The 20102-nt window shown below is 41.5% G+C and overlaps 1 protein-coding gene across 9 annotated transcripts in view; it reads left to right on the forward strand.

Moving 5' to 3' along the window:
* The window catches only part of ST3GAL3 (ST3 beta-galactoside alpha-2,3-sialyltransferase 3), a 156549-nt gene that overhangs the window by 56385 nt on the left and 80062 nt on the right, over positions 1-20102 (forward strand). For 8 of the 9 annotated variants that reach the window (XR_002440988.1, XM_021404072.1, XM_021404076.1 and 5 more), the window contains one exon: positions 6180-6272. Coding sequence is in view for 8 of the 9 variants with exons in the window: in XM_021404072.1 (XP_021259747.1) it covers positions 6180-6272 (93 nt within the window). In the remaining variant the exon portion in view is untranslated. Of the gene's footprint in view, positions 1-3491; positions 3705-4456; positions 4541-6179; positions 6273-20102 lie in introns of those variants that run through there. The other variant, XM_021404077.1, reaches the window with a different exon arrangement.

The raw sequence follows: 20102 nt of genomic DNA on the forward strand, positions 1-20102 counted from the left end.
AATCCTAACGTATTGGGTTTTTTTGGAGCTGATCAAAGGTTATTTATCCAGAAGCTCCAGGCAGGCTACTGGATTCTGCAGCTGTACGAGATGATGCAGTGATCCAGGCCTTTCTGAAAAATAGATGACTTGTTGCTGTATTTCCTAAGATGTTTATGTATTTAGCACTGTTGAGATGCACAGAATCACAGAATTGCAGGGTTGGAAGGGACTTCAAGAGATCACCGAGTCCAGTCCCACTTCTAAGGCAGGTACCCTACAATAGGTTGCAGATCTCTTCTGAGATTCCTTCTTCTGCCTGGGGATCTAATTCCAGAATGGGATTGTTTTTTTTTTTTTTTCCTAGTATGTCGAAAATATGGAATGGAATTCAATAAGGAATTAGGATCCTCGTGCCTGTTTTGTGAATGGAAAACTCTTGTGTTTGTGCAAAGATGGCATTTCCCAAAGGGTGGATGACATTGCCGGTTATGTTAACGGTCTTTTGTTTCCAATGTCCCTCTGTCTAGTGGGCATTTCCCAAGATAGTGCTGACGTGTCTTGCCTTCATTCATGGCAATGGAGATGGGCTGTGGGTTTTGGTGGAATGCCTTTAAAACTTTGTTTTCCTGAGGCAGCTTAATGTAACCTAATCTTCTTCAGCTGGTGTTCTTGAATAGCCCAAGTAAATAAATAAATGTACGTGTTGGTTATTTGCACTGTTAAGAAATTAATTTCACAAAAAGCCATGGTTCTTGGTGAAGAAGCAGAAACAGGACATTTTTTTTAGTGTGCCTCATATCTTTTTTAGAAAGGGGGATTTGAACCATCTCTCTTCCTATTCAGTCATACAATCTCCTTGAAGAATTTGCTTACATACTGAAGTAACATTTGAAAATATTTACATCTGTTTAGCTGGCTGTAGTGATAGATGCATTTCCTGTCTCTTTCAGTGTAAGCACTCTGCTTTTCCCCTTCTTTCTATCTCCTCATTCCTTCTTTTTGTTTGTTTAGTTTTTCCTCAGCTGGACTAGAAAAACAGCAAGTGTCACATGATCCATCCATGTAATCCTTTTGAACCAAAGTTTGGAAACTTTTAACAGAGCTATAATCAGAATTCCTCAAACTTCTGTTTATTTCCTAGACCATGCTGCCCTCCTGTTGGACCTTCCTATCACTCCCTATTCATCAGTTCCCCTTCCTTCCTTAATGCCTTGCACCCAAGGAGATGCCACTTGTCAAAATGACATGATGGTCATGGCTCTGCTTATAGAACTCTGATGTGCAAACATGCTTTTCAGTCCCCGGCTGTTACCGGTGCAGGGGAATTGACTGCTACGTATGTTAAACCTGCTTGTTATTGCTAATGACCTCTCTTCCTCTGTGAATCAACAACATTAGCTAAAGGAATGTAAAGGAAGGCATCCCCAACCCTGCTGAGGGTGTCCTCCCTCGCCTTTACTTGAACTGTAATGCTTGCTATGAGACTGGCTATCTATGATGGGAGAGTTGATGGGGTACTTGCTTTCTTAGGCTGTATCTTCATTAATGTCTTGGTTTGGAGCAGCCCTGTAATTTTGAAACAAATCCCATATTATACTGTGAGCTAATTAAGTTCATAAGCTGGTTCTGAAATGTAGCTCTGGATGTATCTAGGAGAAAGTAAACTGAAAGCTTTATTTCAAGAGCCTATGAAATACACCAGTATTTAACTGGGACCTAAGAGTCCGCAGGGATACTTCTGGCCAGCGTTGCACCATGTCCGTGATAGATGCAGCTGGCCCAGGGAACCTGACTGGAAATCCTATTTGAGGTAAAATGCTCTGAACTTTGGGTTGTGTGGATATGGGATTCTTAGCATGAATTTGATCTCGTGATCTGCCCTTTTTATGCCAATTCTTTATCACTATTCACTTTGTGAATCTGTTACAATGGTATAAGATTCAAGTTATTTTGGACCAGGAGAGAGAAACCTCAAGGCAAAGGGTTAGGATGCTACTAAAGAACTCCTTCTCCTTGTTTCATATACATACCAGTACATATATCTCGTGTGCAAGAGTGAACAGTCCTCAAAGATGATCTCAAGCAAATGAAGTTTTTCGGTATTCACAATTTAAAGTCCATGTGGAAGATGAGGCAAAATGTATCTCTTAAACTGGGTTTTGTAATATTCAATTATGTGAGCTTAATTGCAGACTTTTTTTTTTAAGTAGTTCAAACACAGAGTTTTTAATACTCATTTCTTTTTTTAAATGAACTTAGATTCCAGCCCAATGAAGATGACATGCTGTCTCTGATCAGGACATGATGAAGGAATTAACTGTGGTGACACTTTCATATTTGAGATTAAAAGATGACACACATCTGCCAAATTCAAGCAGAAGGAAGAATCTTGTTCCTTTTTCTAATCCTCTGAAAGCAGCAGGATTTTTAACTTATCCAAATTGTGAAATTTTGTTAAGATTGATGGCCACGTAACAGTGTAGAGAAGCACAGAAAATCTTAAGGAGGAATTCAGGATGTATGCTAGTCTCAGAGGAGAAAAGTTAGGGGGAAAAAAAAAAGAATGAGTGTAGTTTCCTTTTACTGGAAAGAAGCCAGTTGCTTTCCTTTAACATCACCCTCATGCAGACACTTGTTTAAAAAATGCAGATGTTTACAGTTACCGACTATGAATTGTTTCCTTCGTTCATTCTTGAGAAATGTAGTATCTTATTGGGCTTTTTTCCCTGCACAAAGCCTGAGCAAAATGTGAAGGTCCATAGTGCTGACTGATGACTTGCTTTCTGCCATCTCCACCAGCTCTTCAACTGCCTTCACTCACCTGATGTTCTTACTGTAACAAGGAGTGGAGAATCAGGAGTTGGAACATGTGTGCTTGGACTTAGAAGATGTAGAGAGGATTTCTACCTTTCTTCAACGGCGCTCATAGTAGCCATGGCTCACCTACCCCAAGTGCTTCTGTGGCATTGGGGTCTCCTTTGATTACAGGCACAGTAACAGAGCTAGTGTGTTGAAGCTGTTTACTGGTAAAGCTTCCTTACCTTACTGGTAAGGAGGGAATATTGTTTGGTTTGGTACGTAGTTCTTGACCCATCTGTTGTAAGCAGCAAGCAGGATTATAAAAGAAGAATCAAGCATAAGCTCCTGTGATGCCATGCACCATGTTTTGATTTAGAAATAAGAAACAAAATCACAAAAGTAGCAGTGTGTGCAGCAGTGTAGTAAGTATATTGTCATCAAATGTAGGAGATGCTTATTCACGCATTTTAGTTCTGCATCCTATTTTTGTTACAGAACTGCGTACTTGCCAACAGGCAGTGTGACTTTTGAAAGCTGGGTTGGTTTGTTTGAGGCTGTGTAGGTCTCTCCCTCACACCTGCAGCTTCGTAGCATGGGGCGCTTCATACAGGATGTTCTGCAGGCTAGTTTATGGAAGCGCGATCTCTGTGAGATCATAGAATCATTAAGGTTGGAAAGATGCTGAGGTCATCTAGTCCAACCATCAGCCCATGCCTGTGACGGTTCTAAGCCATGTCCCTCAGTGGCACATAGCCATGGTACTTGAACACCTCTAGGGTCGGTGACTCTACTACCTCCCTGGGCAGTGTGTGCCAATGCAAAACGGCTCTTTCAGAGGAGAAATCTTTCTTAATATCCAACCTGAACCTCCCCTTGTGCAACTTAAGGTGTTAGTTTGGCTAACTTCATGAAGCAGCAAAGTGGTAGGCATCAAGACTGTATGCGGCCTTGTTCCAAATATTTGGATTTGAGTTGTACACTAATATAGGCTTATCATTATGAGCATGCTGGTGATGACAGCATTGCCTTAATGTGTAATCTGAAGATTATTTAAAACACAGAGTGCCAATTTCTCATTTTCTGTACCCTTCTGGCTTAACACATGGCTAGCAGAAAGAACATGGGTGTACAAGGTGGCAGCTAGAGTGGGCATCCAAGAAGCATTCTGCCTCTGGCTGCCTGGGTTATGGACTTCACCGCATCCAAGCAATGTGAGCAGCTCTGCCCTCAGGCTCCAAGTGTTTTGTGGGCTCTGTGATGGACAGCTCTACCATCAGTATGCTGTGCTGTGCTGGTCATGTGTGCGGGGCTTTCAGCCGACCATTATTCTACAGAAACACCGCGATGGGCATCTGAGTGACATTTTAATTTGATAATGAAAGCACCATTAAATCAGAAATGAGAAAAAATGCCTGTGCTTGTGGCATAAGGTATTCTGTGTGACCGCTGAGCTTGTTTGAGAAGGGCCTGCTGCTGAAATAGTTATACAAGTTTGCCAGCAATGACTCACTGTTGCGGTGGCTACGGATAAATTCCAGTTGCTTTGAGCTTGTTTGTGAAGATTTTGGTATTAAGGGTTTCTGTATTTTCCTTAAGCCAGAAAAATCCAGCAACACTTAAGTTTGCTTAAAAAAAGATTAAAATTTCCCCCATTTCTTCATCTCTGAAATGCTAGCGCGCTGCAGCAAGCTGTGATCTGTACCCCATGCTGTCCCTTTGGATCACGTCAGAAGGAGATGTATTTCAGCACTATTAAAAGGTTCTGTTTTGTCAACAACACCTTTCCTTCCTGTGCCTATTTTTATATAAAGAGATCCCAACTGGAGTTCGAAGGGATCGTTCACCACATGTCTTTGGGATCCAGCTTTGCAGATGCTCACTTCTTAGATACTTTCTCATTTAGAGATGTGTATTATAATGTCACCTGTGGAAGCCGAACAAGTGGGTTTGTGTTCTAGGCAATATCTTACATCTGTATGTTTGTCTATATATATATATAGAGAGAGAGAGAGAGAGAGAGAGAGAGAGAGAGGATCTTTTCCGTAAATGAATGACAGTATAACTAGTCAAATTGTTCTGTCCATCCTATGGATGAGGATTCGCACTAGTAAAAGACGGAAGTATTTGACCAAAGTTATGTGGGAAATCTGTGACAGAATTAGAGTTGGGTCTATGTTACCTTAAGTTTCTTCCTGCACTTTTTATCTACAAAGGTCTTAACAAATGAAATACTTACAGTAACTTTTTATTTTCTCTAGCTTACACCCTTCTCCAGCTGTTGAAGACTTCAAGTTTTATTCATCAGAAATACTGTATTTAGAAACTATAGAGTTAGGAGGCTTTGTAGTATATGTGCCTGACTGTAAATGAACTCCCTGTACCTTAATCATCCTCTTGGAACTGGCCATGATCTCTTGGGAAGTGATGTCAGTACCAGTACAAGAAAGGGAGTTACTGCCCTTTCAGCGTGGAGTTATTGACATTCAAATACAAAATTTGGCCAGCCAGGGTTCTGTTTGTACTGCTGCTCACAATCCCTGCAGGACCCTGTGCAGCTTTGTGTTGTTTACTTGAAGTGCTCCGAATCCATCCCCATTACCTCTAGCAGCAGTTGGCTAGCCAGCAGATGTTGGTGATGCCTACAAAAGAAAACACTGTTGCATTAATAATGGGCTGTTCAGAATTATTTTTGTGGATCTATTTCGCAATATCTGAACAAACAATTTTTTTTCCCAGGTCACTCATTAGGTCTATAGTGATATCTCAAATATATTTCCTTGAGATGCTAAATGCTGAACAGACCTCGTTTCTGTACAAAAACTAAATGGAGAAAAATATATACTCTGCGTTTGCCCCTGAAATTGCTAGCCAAGCTGAATTATTAGGCACATCTCAACAGAACAACAGCAGTGTTGTCTGTACCAAATGCTGAATGCATCCCTTGATGACAGCTTTTCAGAACTCCTTGGCAATTTGTTTCAAGTATTTGAAAAGTATTTTCCAAGTAATGCTTTTCTGTAATTTTAACTTTGATCATACTCTAGAAAAATAGCCAAAGAAAACTGCTGGTTATACTTTGTTCCTTCTGAAATGCTGGAGTCTAAAATTATGTTGTAATATTTTTCTTCCGTGAGCTTTCCCTACCTAGGTATGAAAATCTTTCAACAAAAGTAGTAGTTTAGTGGTATTTCAAATATATCTTTAATCCTATCCATTGTTTGTTCTCCTGTGATGCTGTATTGCAACAAATAAATACTATTCTGTGTTGACTACTGTTCCTCATTGCTGTTATTTGGAAAATCTGTAAGGAAAGAAAAAATGACTTGAATGATTGCAAAAGCCAGTTCGTAGCAGGAGAGTCCTGACTTTCTCTCTCTCTCTTTTTTTTTCTTTTACAGGCCTCCAGAATTGGCATCAAAGTATGCAAATTTCTCTGAAGGAGTGTGCAAGCCTGGTTATGCATCAGCACTCATGACTGTCATCTTCCCAAAGTAAGTAATTACCATACTTTTCCCAGTAAATTCATCATAGTTTGTGGGCTAGTTATCTTGATTTAAAGATTTCATCTGATGGAGAATCTGGTAATCTTGTGCTGGATTTAAACTCATTACTGCAAAAATATTAATTTCATCTTCATTTTCAATTTATATAAGACTTTGGATTCAAGAAGTTGTTTCTTTTCCTGCTAAAATCCAAAATATTTTTTTTCTCTCTCAGTTGATACTAACGCCATGTAAACTGGGAGCACCTTGTCTCCGATCTTTCTAGATGCTTGTTCAGACATGGAAAAATCACATTTGTAGTTCTAAAGATAGCATCTTGCTGGGGATTCTGTGTTCACTTGCTTCTCTAATGTGATCCCTAAACCTTACTACAGTTAGCAGTTTTTTTCCAGGATGTTGTTTAATTCTTTATTAATAGAATTCAATGTCACATATATCATTATTTTACCTAGGATTGGTGTAAGGATGGCTGACCAGTAGTTCTGCAAATAATTCTCTTCTGAAACTTCTCTCCTAATCAAAGAACTATACAAAGTTATTATTACCAAGCCAAATATTTAGAATTCTTAAACGCAAATAATCTTGCCCACCAGATTTAAGGATTGGAGCTGCATGATTTTTTTTATTTTAGCTTTTGTTTTCAGTTTCTTATATCATTAGTAGAACGTGATCTCTGGGGCTGACATTTTTCAGGCTTGGTCTTTGCCTTAAAATGTTGGGTTTTCTTTTTGTTTGTTTTATTTGGATAAAGTTGGTTTGGCTGTTTTCAAGCATGAACAAAATGAATAAATGTTTTCCCATTCTAAAGGTTCCTGACTTTTTAGTGCAATTTTAAATGTAAATAGGCAAAATATGATGGAAATAGTTAAGATGGAATAAATATTTTTCAGAGGATGTAACTCTTCTTGGTAAGTGCTTCTTTAATGGTAAAAATGTGACTTCTGGCTTCACCAAGCATGAACGTGCACAAGATAGATTAAAGAGCAATGCCCTGAGAAATCTCAAAATGCGGCTGCTGGTAAGGAAAGACTGAATTAAGTTATTTTCATGGGGTCCTCAGTCAGTCGGTTCTCATTGTAGTAGCACTTACTGTCTCCATCAATAATCCTAGCTGGAGAAAATCCTAGGTTAAGCATGCAGATGATACGTTTATTGGGGAGTGCTCAATAAATGATTGGGTAGTTCTAGAGAACAATCTGGATTGCCTGATTTAGATGGCCACGGTCCAACAAAATGTATGTTAAGATGTCCAAATATGAAATAAGACATCTGGCAGGAACAAATGCAGATTATACCTTTAAGATAGAAAAGCTCTGTCTTGGAAGCAGACTAAAAAGGTTTCCTGTAGTCTTAGCAAAGTATCGTAGCTGAAATGCTGTTTCAGAGTTGTATGTACATGCATAAGTTGAGAAATTATGTTTGTGTGTCAAATTCATTACAATCTTTACAAAAAAAAAAAGGAAAAGAAAAAAGCAAAAAACACAACTCAAGTCTTCTGGAGTACTGTATCCAGTTTTGATGGTGAAAGTCTGATTTGGGAGGGGAAACAGTAACGTAAACAAGGCTCCTTAGAAATAAGTCATCTTTCTGAAGCAAGAGTCTTATCCAAATGAATGGAATAGGAAAAAGCATTAGCTTTGGCAAGTTAAATATAAACCATAATGGAGTAGGCCAAAAAATGTTGAGGAACAACTTTATAAAGGCATGAAAAATATTAAAGCTTTATGTCTAACTGTCAAAAGCACAAAGCGTGCCAGAGATCCTGACGGGCTGATAGATGATCCTAATATTACATGTGAGCTAACGGAAGGTAAAGCCATAGCAGAGAAGTTATTTGCATTACTATTCACTGCAGAGTAGTTCCCATGTGGAGACTGCCTTTATGGGGGACAAGCTGGGGGGAGCTGACAGAAGGTTGACATTTTGGAGCAAATTGGCACAGTGAATTGCTAGGAAAAGTTCTTACTTTGTGAAGGGCTCAGTGATGAAGTTGCTGAGTTACACATGGTTGTGTACAATCGTTGCTTAAATTGGCCTTAGAATGGAAGAATGAAAAGCAGTAAACGTGTCAGGCTTTCAAAGAGGGGCCCATGGAGCATTTGGGAACCTGGAAACTCTTAGGCAGCCTGGTTTCTATATTAGGCACCTTGGTAGAAACTGTAAAAAATAAAAAGTAGAATTAGTGTTCACAAGAATAAAGGCGATACGAGAGAGGAGTCAAGTTGTCTTCTGTGGCAGGAAGTCTGGCCCTGTAAATCTGCTCATGTTGTTTGGATGGCTGGATGAGCGCTTGGTGAAGGTGGTTTAACTAGTACAATGCATCTGGATATCTTTGAAAGAAAATAAAGTGCTTAAGAAGTACTCAAGGACTGTTGAGAAATTAAACTGGTTTAATCCTGCAGTGGTTAGATAGTGACTTGGTAAAGGTTGAAAACCATATGGAAAAAAATAAAAGAGAAGGTTGGACAATACAGCAGCATTTCTCCTACAGTCCTCTGGAGAACATGTGCTGGGGTCTGCGCTGGTCCAAGTGCTCATAAAATATTTGGAACAGTGGATGAATAGTAAAACACTGACGCATTTTTCCAGGTAGCAAGACCAACAGCTGAGTAGGAAGAATGTCAGAGGGATTTCGCAGCACCGAGTGATGGGACAACAAAATAGCAGACCAGGTTCAGTCCTGCCAGGGAGGCAGTGTTTGTTGAAAAGATTGATCTGGCAGCATATGTCTAATGATGGACTCAGTTATGCCTTGCAAATCAGGAGAGAGGTACTGGAATTAAGTGTGGATGCTTCCGTGACTTACTGAGCAGTGGTGGTTAAAAGACAGGACGTATTAGAAGAGAAATGCAGAAAAACCAAGAATGTGTTATCCCACTGCACCTCCCACCTTGCACCTCCATCTTCAATGATGGATCTAATTCTCTTCAACTAATTTTGAAACAGATGTAGAAGAATTAGGTATGTGTAGTGGTAATAAAGAATGAACAGAAACACAGAGCTATTTCAAAAAAATTGAATAGACTTCGTCTTTTCAGACTGAGGTAATGAGGGGGCAGAAGGTGTTGGTAACTGTGTGTAAAGTAGTGAACGCTGTGGAGACAGTGTTTGGGTGACTGCTGCTCTCAGTACAAGGTTTGAGATATTAATTGAAATCAAGTTCTATTGACCATGACAATTCAGAAACGGTCTCTGACAAGGAAATCTCTTGTTGCAGGAGGTTGGAACCTAAACAGATGTTGAGGGCAGAATGTGGCTTTATATATGCAACCCTGCCCACGTCAAGGGGGTCAGAACTGAGTGATTTTTGAGGTCCCTTCCAACCCAGGGCATTCTATCATATGCCCTGTTTCTTAGACTTTTTACCAAAGTATTGGCCAGAGAACAATGAGTGTAGGGCTGAAGGGATGTTGGGTCTAATTCATCATGCCCGTACCATCTTTTTTTGTTGTTCTTCATAGTACTTACTGTGTTTTTTGGTGTAATTTTTTAAAAACTAGCATGACTTAAAGGCAGGCTGGCAGAGCTTCATAGAAACGTGCTGCAGCCTGAGTCATGACAGCCATTCTCTACCAAGAGAGACCGACGCATGCTCTCAGTATTGCATCTCAACGCAGGACCTGGGTTGCATCTGGTGCTCACTACACCCAGAGCAGTTCTGTTGCGGGAATGCAGTTAGATAACTCTTCATTTCACCAGACAGTCTGATTCTGTCTCTTAAAAATTGACCAACAGTAGATAATAACTCAAAGTGCCTGAAGTAAGGTTATTGGTTTCTGGATGAAACAGAGAAAATGGCAAGCATCTTCGGTAAAATGGCATCACTGGGTCTTTATTCAGTGAATTAGACTATTTTTGGTAGATCTGAGGTCGTCTACAAGTCTGAAGCTGGTGCTCTGACCTTTTTGTAGAAGGCACTCACTTGTGTTTGTGTTAGCACTGCAGTCTCCTGCGTGTCTGGTCTTACTGTGGAAACGATGCTGCCTGTGTGCAGCTCTTTCTTTTTCTATGCCCTATTCTTTATTGAATGAGAAAGGAGACCTCTGCCCTTGGTTTGTGGTTGACATGCCAGCCCGGGACAGTTCAACTGCGGACAATTTTCCAACCACAAACTCTAGTAAGCTGGCAGCAAGCACTAGAAATTCAAGGAAGCCGTAAACACAGGGAATGCGGCCTTTCAGCCTTGTGAATCTGTGCTTGGTTCGAGAATATGGGGAAGAAGTATTTAAAGAAAGAAAGAGTATCTGAAAGAATTTCACAATAAGGGAGGGCAGGCAAGCTTGATGTACAACAAAACGATAGCTGCTGTGACCAAACCAGTGACTTCAACTTTTGTGATTTAGATATGTAAGACTGTATAGTGCCAAGAATACGATTGTAAACATCTCTTTTGAGTGACTTGGTGCTAGGAAATAGTTCTATATATATTAATAGAAACTTCTCTAAGTCAGTTCAGGAAAAAAAAAATCCAGTTCATTTGTTTGGTTATTTTGGTGCAAACTTTCTATGGATTAGCAACTGGCATATTCTTCACATTTTTCATCTTTGGATTCTTTTTAAATACAGCAGCCCACTCTGAGGAAAAACAGCTCTCTCATAAACTCTGCTGGGTTTATATTTTCGTGCTGAATTGTTTCTTTGTACATAAAGTTCAAAACACTTTAAGCTTTCATATTGGTGGTGAATATGTAAGACAGATATTCTCCAGACGTAGAGATTTCAGTGGCTTTCTCTCCAGTCGTTCTTCTGTATTTTCTGCTGCTTACATCCCCTTGAGGGACTTCAGGTCTGTAGGTCTCAGACTCCTGAGCCTTTCTGTGCTTACGCAGCCCAGGCTTGTGCAGCTGGCACAGCACCAGAGTGCCCTTCTGCATCACACACAGAGCTTGGCAAATTTGTCTTTGCCATTGCTGTCCTGCAAACATAGTTTATGCAGCTTTTATTCTTCAGGTAAAAGCATTCTTACATCCAGAATTCTGCATAGCCTGGGGCTTCAGGTGGAACTGGGGTGTAAGCAGGGGCCTTAATAGGGATTGGCGTGACTCCCAGTGTGGTCCCCTACTCCCAAACACTTCACTGTTATTTTCCATATCCCATTCTAGGAACTTGTGCCTCTTAAAATAAGCACACAGAAATACCTTTTCGTTCCCCACTTTCCTGCTTTGTTGCTATTCAGAAAAAAATATTACTGTGCTGCTTAGAACTGACTTCTAAGAATCTGCCTTTGCTGGCAGCTCAGACCCTGGGCTGAGTTTATGCATCAACAGTTAAGGACTGTTAGCAGATCTAATCTATTAGGAAAAAATTCTTCTCCTAAAGAGTAGCGATGCGCTGGTACAGGCTGCCCAGGGAGGTGGTGGGGTCACCGACCCTGGAGGTGTTTCACAGCTGTGGGGATGTGGCACTGAGGGACATGGTCAGTGGGCATGGTGGGGTGGGTTGGAGTTGGACTGGGTGATCTGTGATTCTGTGACTTCATTCATGTCTATCTGTCCCAGTGCTGCATGAATTAGTGCCAGATGCAGCATGGGCTTGTACTGAAGTGACGGGGCAGGGCACAAGCTCAGTGCTCAGCCACTGCCAGGGAAGGTGACTGCTGTTTCCTTTTGGATTAGCTGCTTAAAGAGAGCAAGAATTTAAAGGACGGCAGCTTCACGTGGTTCTGGAGAGCTCGCTGAGGAAATAGGCTAGATAATTAGCTTGCCACTGAGAAGTGCTATGTGATTTTGAGACCGCTCCCTGACTGTAGCAGGACCTGCCTTCTTTTGATCTCTTCAGGTGCAGTGGGGAGTACTCTTAATTTTATAGGTTACACAATATATATACATTTATATGCTGAATTAGTTATTATCTTTGAACAGCACTTTGCTTATTCTGCCTGTCCCCATAGCAAAGACTAAGGAAATGCTGTTTGTTGCATTAGTGAGCTTTGAATTTTATGAAAGAGTGCCTTTTTTTTCCCTGTGTGTTTTGCTTCTCTCGCTCTTTCACCTCCTTAGTGTGTTAGGTATTATACGTGGTTTGAAAACATAAAGAGGATGCCTTTTTTTAAAGCAAAAATACTTTGCAAAATACTTTGCCACAACTGACTGTGCTTCAGTGCATGGACAGCACAGTCTGTTAGAAGATGTACTTTTAATGTTCAAGCCAGAATTGCTGTTTGAGTTGTTGTCGCTATTTGTAACCATGGCAATTGGATTGCCCTTCACAGTGCACTGACTGCTTCAGTCAGTTCTGCCTGTATGGGCTCCAGGAGGAAGCTGGCAGTAAGCGGCAACCTTTGATAACTGATGTGCAGGGTGTTGTGAACCGCTGGTTCGGGTGGCATCCAACGCTGTGTTTAGAGTGTGTGGTCAAACAGCTCCTCTCTCTGTGACAGATTCCCCGTGTTCATCTGTGTTGTAGGGGGCAATGACGGTGATTGCTGAGATGAGCGCATAGCTGTGCAAACAGAACTTCAGTGCTAGCACTTGAGTTCCTGGCACTGATGAACCAGCCGGGAGCTTGTACTTGAGAATGAATGTATGTGGCAACAGCTCCCTGCTGCCGTTTGACAGCCTGTGAAGATGTGCACGCTGCTGCCGTCAGGTTGAAGGAGAAAGGGTCCAATGCAAGAGTAGATTTTAAAAAGATTTAAAAAAAATAATCAGGTTTTGTTTCTGCATTCTCCTTTCAGCTTGGCATTGTTAGTGTAAGGGTTCGTGCTGTCCGTTGTGCTGCTCCACCTCCTGAGCTAGTATAAATGCCAGTGGATAGTGCCATAAACTGCATATGTAAAATAATCCTTATATCCAAATATTGGTTGTCCTTCCCCCATCCGTCTATTCCTTTTGTGCAAGGTTAGTTTTAATCGAGATTGGTTCACTGATCCAGTTTATGGAATTACCAAATCAGTGTACCAAGCTAGCCAGGGGTGCAGCGTGCAGCATGGGAGTGAAGAGCCCAAGTGATGGTACTGCAATGACTCTTCCAGTGTGGGCAGCAGGTGGGTGTCTGGTTCCACCTCCAGTTCGTGCAGATTGTTCTCTCTATCCCATGTTGACTGTTTCCACCTTTTAAAAAAAAAAAAAAAAAGTTCAAAGTGGTACATGCAACTCCCATGTACTGATCTTGATAGTAGATTCTATGTAGGGTCTACTTTTGGAGCTGAAATCTTAAGACGAAATCCTGCTTAATCTCTCTCAAGATTAGTAAGAGTAATAAATGCGTGAGAATCCATGTGATGTGCAGGCGTTGTGCCTGAGGAGTTTGTTTCCAGAATCTTTTTCTTTAATCAAGACTGTTAGATGAAAGCTGGGTTGTAAGCATGTGGGACCTAGGTTTCAGGCTGGATATTAGGAACAATTTCTTCTCCAAAAGAGCGGTGCTGCGCTGGCCCAGGCTGCCCAGGGAGGTGGTGGGGTCACTGTCCCTGGAGGTGTTCCAGAACCGTGGGGATGTGGCACTGAGGGATGTGGTCAGTGGGCACGGTGGGGTGGGGTTGGGCTGGGTGATCTTCAAGGTCTTTTCCAACCTTTATGATACTGTGATTCTTGGATGTGTGTTCCTTTTTGCCACAGAAAAAAGGTGCTGAGCATGTGTGCTCTCACTTCTGTGTGAGTACATTGCATCTCATGCCATATAGTTATGTTGGAATTCTGAACTTGAACCAAAAAAAATAAAAAGAGTCAGCTTTGCAAATGTACAAATAAATAGCTGTATTTGTGAACATGCATGGTAGTAATAGAAACAATTAACTTAATGTACACCACCAACCGCGCATATTTTGTTGTGGGTGAGTGTTTGGGCTCTGGTGCTGTGGCCCATCTGCTTGGAAGCTATGGAAATAAGAAAATCTCACTTGAGAAAAACCTTGGAGCAAAGATTGCTTGAGGATCTGAATGCGTAGGAATCCATTTAAATGCTTATTTCAGTTACTGATGTAGATTCCATTTAAATGCTTTCTTCACTTATCCATGATCCGTATAATGCTTTAAGTTTTGTTCTGATAAATTTTATGCAGTACTAATAGCGTACAGTTACAATGAAAATATCGGAGTGTAGATCGAGCTCTTTATTACCATGTTTTTTGTATATGCACGCCATGACTTCTTTTCTTCTACTCATAAATCTCCTCGGGAAAGCTTTTTTGTGTGTTTCTCGTTTTAATAAAACCCCGACTCCAGCTCTCCAGTTCATCATTACTGGTGTAGCCCCTCATCTTCCCGGAGCCTCAGGAAGTTCCCGGGTGCCTGTGATGCTCTGTGTGTCACTGGTGCTTTCTCCTCGCTGTAAACAAGTGCACAGCATCTCTCAGAGTTTTCTGAGTTGGGTTGCAGAGTGGCAATTGATCAAAACCACAGTAGGGAGTTGAGAATGAGCAAGTTTCCTATTTGGGTGTAGATTTCAAATCAGTTTATTTTCCCTGCTACCTTTCCCTCCTCCTCTATTGCTGTCACACTTTGTTCTATTATTGAAATGTTTCAGGAGCCAAATGCTGTCACCGAGCCAATGTACACTGGCTGAGAATATGGATGAAAAGCAGGGCTAATTTATGCAAGATTATTAGGCTAATTTACAGGGAGTCTGGGGAGCCCTCCAACTCTACATTAGGCAAATGAAGGTAAAAACGAGAAAGATAAAAAATTCTCTTTTTACTGCAGCAATGTGAAAAGTCACTGGAGGATGTAGTTCAGATAATTTTGTAGAAGCTCTGACTTCACTGCAGTGCAAGCAGTGTACGTTCTTTTAGCTATTACTTTCTTGGTATTTTTTACTTTAATTTTAGGGTAATTGTGCACCAAAATAAAGTCCATGAATGAATTGCTATTTTCCTTTTTTTTTTTTTTTTCTGATTTGCCATCATCTTGAGAGCCATTGTGGTTTTTCTTCTCTTAAAGTACTTTGAGTCATTGTTTTACAAGTTATGAAGCTTCCTTTGAGTGCCAGGGCCCTAGCTTTCTCCAGTGCTCCACTCATAAACCAGAAATACTGTCTATCTCTCTTAAGAGAACTGTTTCATCATGATCTTCCTGAAGATCATTGCAAGGACAGTGCTAATTTGTTACTCTTCCAAGCCTAAACAGATGATGAAAGCTTCAGAACTGTGTGTATTTCAGATAACACGTCTTTTCTGTGGTAGAAACAAACAAACTAACCAATCAAAAGGTGGTCATTTTACAAGGTTTTATATATATGGCTCATGCTTTCTAAATTGATGTGGCATGTGTTTTAGTTTTTTTCAGATCTGTTATGTGTTCATGTTTACAACACTGCATACTTTGGGATAGATGTAGAATTGCTCTGTTGGCAGCGATGCCGGTGTCATAGACAAATTCCTGAGAACTAAATGAATTTATCTAGGAATGGAAAGGTTTACACTGAGAGAGAAGGCTTGCCCATGAGTGAGCAGTTAGAATGTAAGCACTTTCGAAATGCTTCAGTGAAGGTGGAACTGCATTAAATAACCTGAGAATGAGAGGCAAAGAGAGGTACTCGGGACACGAGGGCTTTCCCTGTCCTGCAGCTGCCACTGGGCTCTGTGCCGGGGGATCTGCATTGCAATGGAGTGCTTTGGACAGCTGCTGTTGTGGTGGGAGCTCCATTTTGGAAGCAGAGGGCTAACTGTGGGATGGTCTCAAGGGAAGTTCAGAGCTGCACCAGCTGCTTCACCGGGCAGAGAATTGAGGATAAGCAGCACAGCTATCTACTCTGCAAGCTTTGTTTAGATTTTAGGAGTTTGTTTGTAAATGTATAACTTGATGGCTGGGTTGGTATTTTAAGCTATGCTATCCAGCTCCAGGCAGTCTGAACGTAACCTTTGGCCAAACAGACAGCCCGTTGGAGCAGGTGGGGGGCCACCTCTTTTTTTGCTTTTGATTTGTTTCTTAAACATTGTCTGTGGAGCTGAGGCATCTGTAGAGGAAGATGTTGGCCCTGAGTCCCTGCTGAGCAGACTAGTATGCAGTACGTGGTTTCTGGACTTGTGTCCGCTGCTCTTGGAACTGTGGAGGAAGGATGTCCAGCATTTGAAGGAGGCAAAGTATGCTTAGGGGTCTTGGCTTAAGCAAAGAAAACTAAAATAAGAAAACCAGCACCTTGTTGTGGATTTTAGTCAGCACACATACCAGGCATTTCTTCTCCCTTGAATAGTTCTGATCTCCTGGGTAATAACAACTATTTATGGAACAATAGGATACCAAACAGTTTATAAATGCTAGGCTTGTTTACTTCTGATCTGTAACTGCTCATTTCACATAGGGGTTTCCTCTTCTGTCAAGGGTAAAGAAACTTGGCTCAGTAAATGCAACTGTAGAGAAGTCATTGGCCTTTCTAGGCCATGATGTCCTGGTAAAAGGTATGTACTGCTCAACCAGCAGAATTCTCCACCTGGGCTCAGTCAGAAAGGTCTTTTAGCAGGAAAAGTAGGCTGCTTTTCTAAGAAGACAGAATTGTTCTGCTTCTCTCCTCCTAGGTCAGCGATGGATGGAATTGTGCTCGGTGTCTGCTCCTTGCTGGGTATACAGGGGAAGGTTTGAGGTGCCTGTCTCCTCCATCTCTTCTTTGTGAAGCACATTCTTCATTCTTTGGTGTTGCATTATTAGGAATTGCTATAACCGGGGGGACTTCTAAACCATGTCCAGACAGGAAATGAGAGGAAACTAGAGTTAACAGGTTTTGTTGTTGTTCGTATAAATAGAACTTAATTTCCTCAGATGGAAACTAAGCTAAAACCATAACAGCAGATCAGACCTTCCTGGACTATGAAGTTCAAGACCTCCTCTTGCAGATAGCTGCATTCCTAAGCTTTCAGTTATCCAACATAAGAGAAGGGTAAACTGACCTTGATAATGGAAAACGTGAAATAAATAATGCAAATGTAATGGGGAAAAGATAAATAGATGATAGTGAAATGTAGAGATTTTTGAATTATTACTTGTTGCTGGCAATATGGTCTCAACTCACAGAATGTTTACTTAGTTTGTTGCTGGTTTATAACAACTTCTGATCACTTATTTTTAGTATTGAGAAAAGAACATAATCAAATGTAAGTAATCACCCAGTCACTCTTTATTCGCCTTCCTTATGCTCAATTTAAGTCAAACCCCTATCTACCCCCTTAGCTAATCTCCACTTCCCTTCTGTTCATCCTGGGATATGCTCAACCCTGCCCTTTGGTGAGTTAGCAGTCACACAGGTCTCAGAGCTGTCTGGAAACAGCAGTGTTGGACATATGGCCATCCCTGGCCTCCTGACACACATCACCACGGCAGTCTCCACCTACCCAGCATGTCACTGAATGAAGGCATTTGGCCAGCATGTTGCCACGATGCACAAAAACATGCATAATAGTTAACCAGGCCGACTGAGCAAAGTTGGTTTGATCAAAACTACAAAAAGCCTAAGGAACAGTCCATGCTTGCCCACAGCAGAAGCTCCACATTCTCAGGTGATAAGGTTTGCCTTTAACTCAGGACATTGCACCCTCTGAGAAGGAGAGAACAGTGACAGGCTCTCCAGGAGGACATGCCACTGCTAGAGTGCTCTAAGATAGCAGAATCATGGAATCATTAAGGTTGGAAAAGCCCTCTAAGATCATCTAGTCCAACCCCAATCCACCCCACCATGCCCACTGCCCATGTCCCTCAGTGCCATATCCCCATGGTTCTTGGATGCCTCCAGGGATGGTGACCCCACCACCTCCCTGGGCAGCCTGTGCATCACCAAAATAATGCATATATGATTCACTTAGAAATTGAGAGCTCTGTGAAATGTGCAGTGCTGGCTGTTGCAGGTTTTCTTTCTCCATTCCAGCCATAGCCATGTGCTGAGGAATCACTGAGACATTTTGACAGCTGCCAATCACAGTGATGGTTTTGACCAAATTTTTGTAATGATTAATGTCAATCTGTGCAGTTGTTTGCGTTTCTAAATGTTTGCTTTTATTCATCCCCTATTTGTTTCACTTTCGCAGCAGTGCCCAGCTTACTGTAATGAGATTCAGGAAGCTGGAATCCATCTCAATTAGTGAGTCTACTGTAAATATTTTTACTGACAGAACTGTCTTTACTCAGTTAAGTTTTCAAAATATTTGAATGTCGTTTTATGATAAACAATTAGAAGATCCAGTAATTCAAATAAAGTGATACCAGGAGGGCCGTTTATTCTGAGATAATCCTCTCTTTAGCTAATCTAAAGCAATCTTGCTCTCTGAAGATGCAAGAGCTTCAATAAAGGCAGAGGAGAGGGGTGAAGCAGAAGAGGAAAGGGAAGAGGTTCCTGCAGGCTTTGTCTGAAAAGATTGGGCTGCCTATCTGGAGATGCTCAAGGGATTGTTACATGTGGTTGATAAACTGAGTAATGATCAGAGTTACCTGTGTCTGGAGAGCATGAAGCAGCATTCTGCCTTCTGGGGGATATAACCCAGAAACATACAAGACATCTGGATTAGGAGGAGCCCTCAACAGCCTGTTCATAATGAGTACTCTGAGGCTGTTAGGCAATAAAAATTTAAGTGGGAAGACCAGCTTGTAACACGTACTTTGAGTACTACTGGGACACATGAGGTTTTTGTAGAGTTCTGGGAGTTTCACTTCTGTACATTTATTTTTTAGCATGGCACTGACTTTCAACTGCCGCTGAGTTTCCTTCCTAATACCTCAGGTCTGGCAAAGCCCATCTTAAGAGCTATGTACACAGCAGTGGAGATTTCCAAGCTTGTCCCAGTTTGCCCATGTTAAGAGAGGTTGCCTGCTACATTTTTTGTGGATTTGTGGGTTGTTTTTTTTTTTTTTTTTTGTAGGTTACAATGCACCTTTTGCTCGTCAGATCGCTTAACACGACAAAACAAAACTGTAATTTCTCTAAGAAATCACAGTTTAAATTCTGGATCAGTGGCTTGTAAATAGCTGCAAAACAAACACATGAAATTAACCAGGTGTAAACTTTTGAAAATACCTATTATCAATCTCTTAGTTTCATTAGCTGCTTGAAGATTTGGGAGGCCTGTCTTGGCTGTGGTGAAGCAAAGAGTCAACTCTGACTCTGTAGTGTTGCTTTTCACAACAGTCTTAGAATCATAGAATCACAGAACCATTAAGGTTGGAAAAGACCTCGAAGATCATCTAGCCCAGGCCAGCCCACCATGCCTGCTGACCGTGTCCCTCAGTGCCACATCCTCATGGCTCTGGAACACCTCCAGCGGCGGTGACCCCACCACCTCCCTGGGCAGCCTGTGCCAGCGCATCACTGCTCTTTAGGAGATTTTTCCTAATATCCAAACTGAACCTCCCCTGGAGCAACTTAAAGCCATTACCTCCAATCCTTTATCTCCCATTCAAGATGAACTCTTCCATCGCTCTCCAGCTTGTCCCCAGTGCTCTCCTCTCAGCTCCATTGGCCTTCTTATGCAGGTGGATCCTACAGCATCAGAGACAAAGATAAGGCTAAGTCCGTACTGGTGCTCCAGAGGTTTCTTGCTCTTGGAGGGACATTTTAAAGGAGCAAAGGGAGCACGGAGGGAATACTGTTTGTTGTTTTTTGCAGGCCAGCACACAGCTTTGTGTCCCAGGCTGTGGAAGCTCTGTCAGCTCCCTCTGGCAGGTGCAAACTGGTGGACTTCCAGGAAGGGTCGCTGAGTAACAGATATCACAGTTCACATCGTCCCTGGGGCCTTGCAGCCACCTTTGAAATGAAATGAGCTGATTTGTTTCCCAGCAGACTAATTGCTCTTGGTTTATTATAGAGACTGTTTGGTGCCCTGTTCTGAAGACTGTTTGTTCCGGACAGCATGTTTTAGAATATGTTTGTATGTGCTGGCAAATTTTTCAGGGATTTTTT

The sequence above is a fragment of the Numida meleagris genome, chromosome 7 (genome assembly GCF_002078875.1).
Source record: "Numida meleagris isolate 19003 breed g44 Domestic line chromosome 7, NumMel1.0, whole genome shotgun sequence".
Classification (NCBI taxonomy): Eukaryota; Metazoa; Chordata; class Aves; order Galliformes; family Numididae; genus Numida; species Numida meleagris.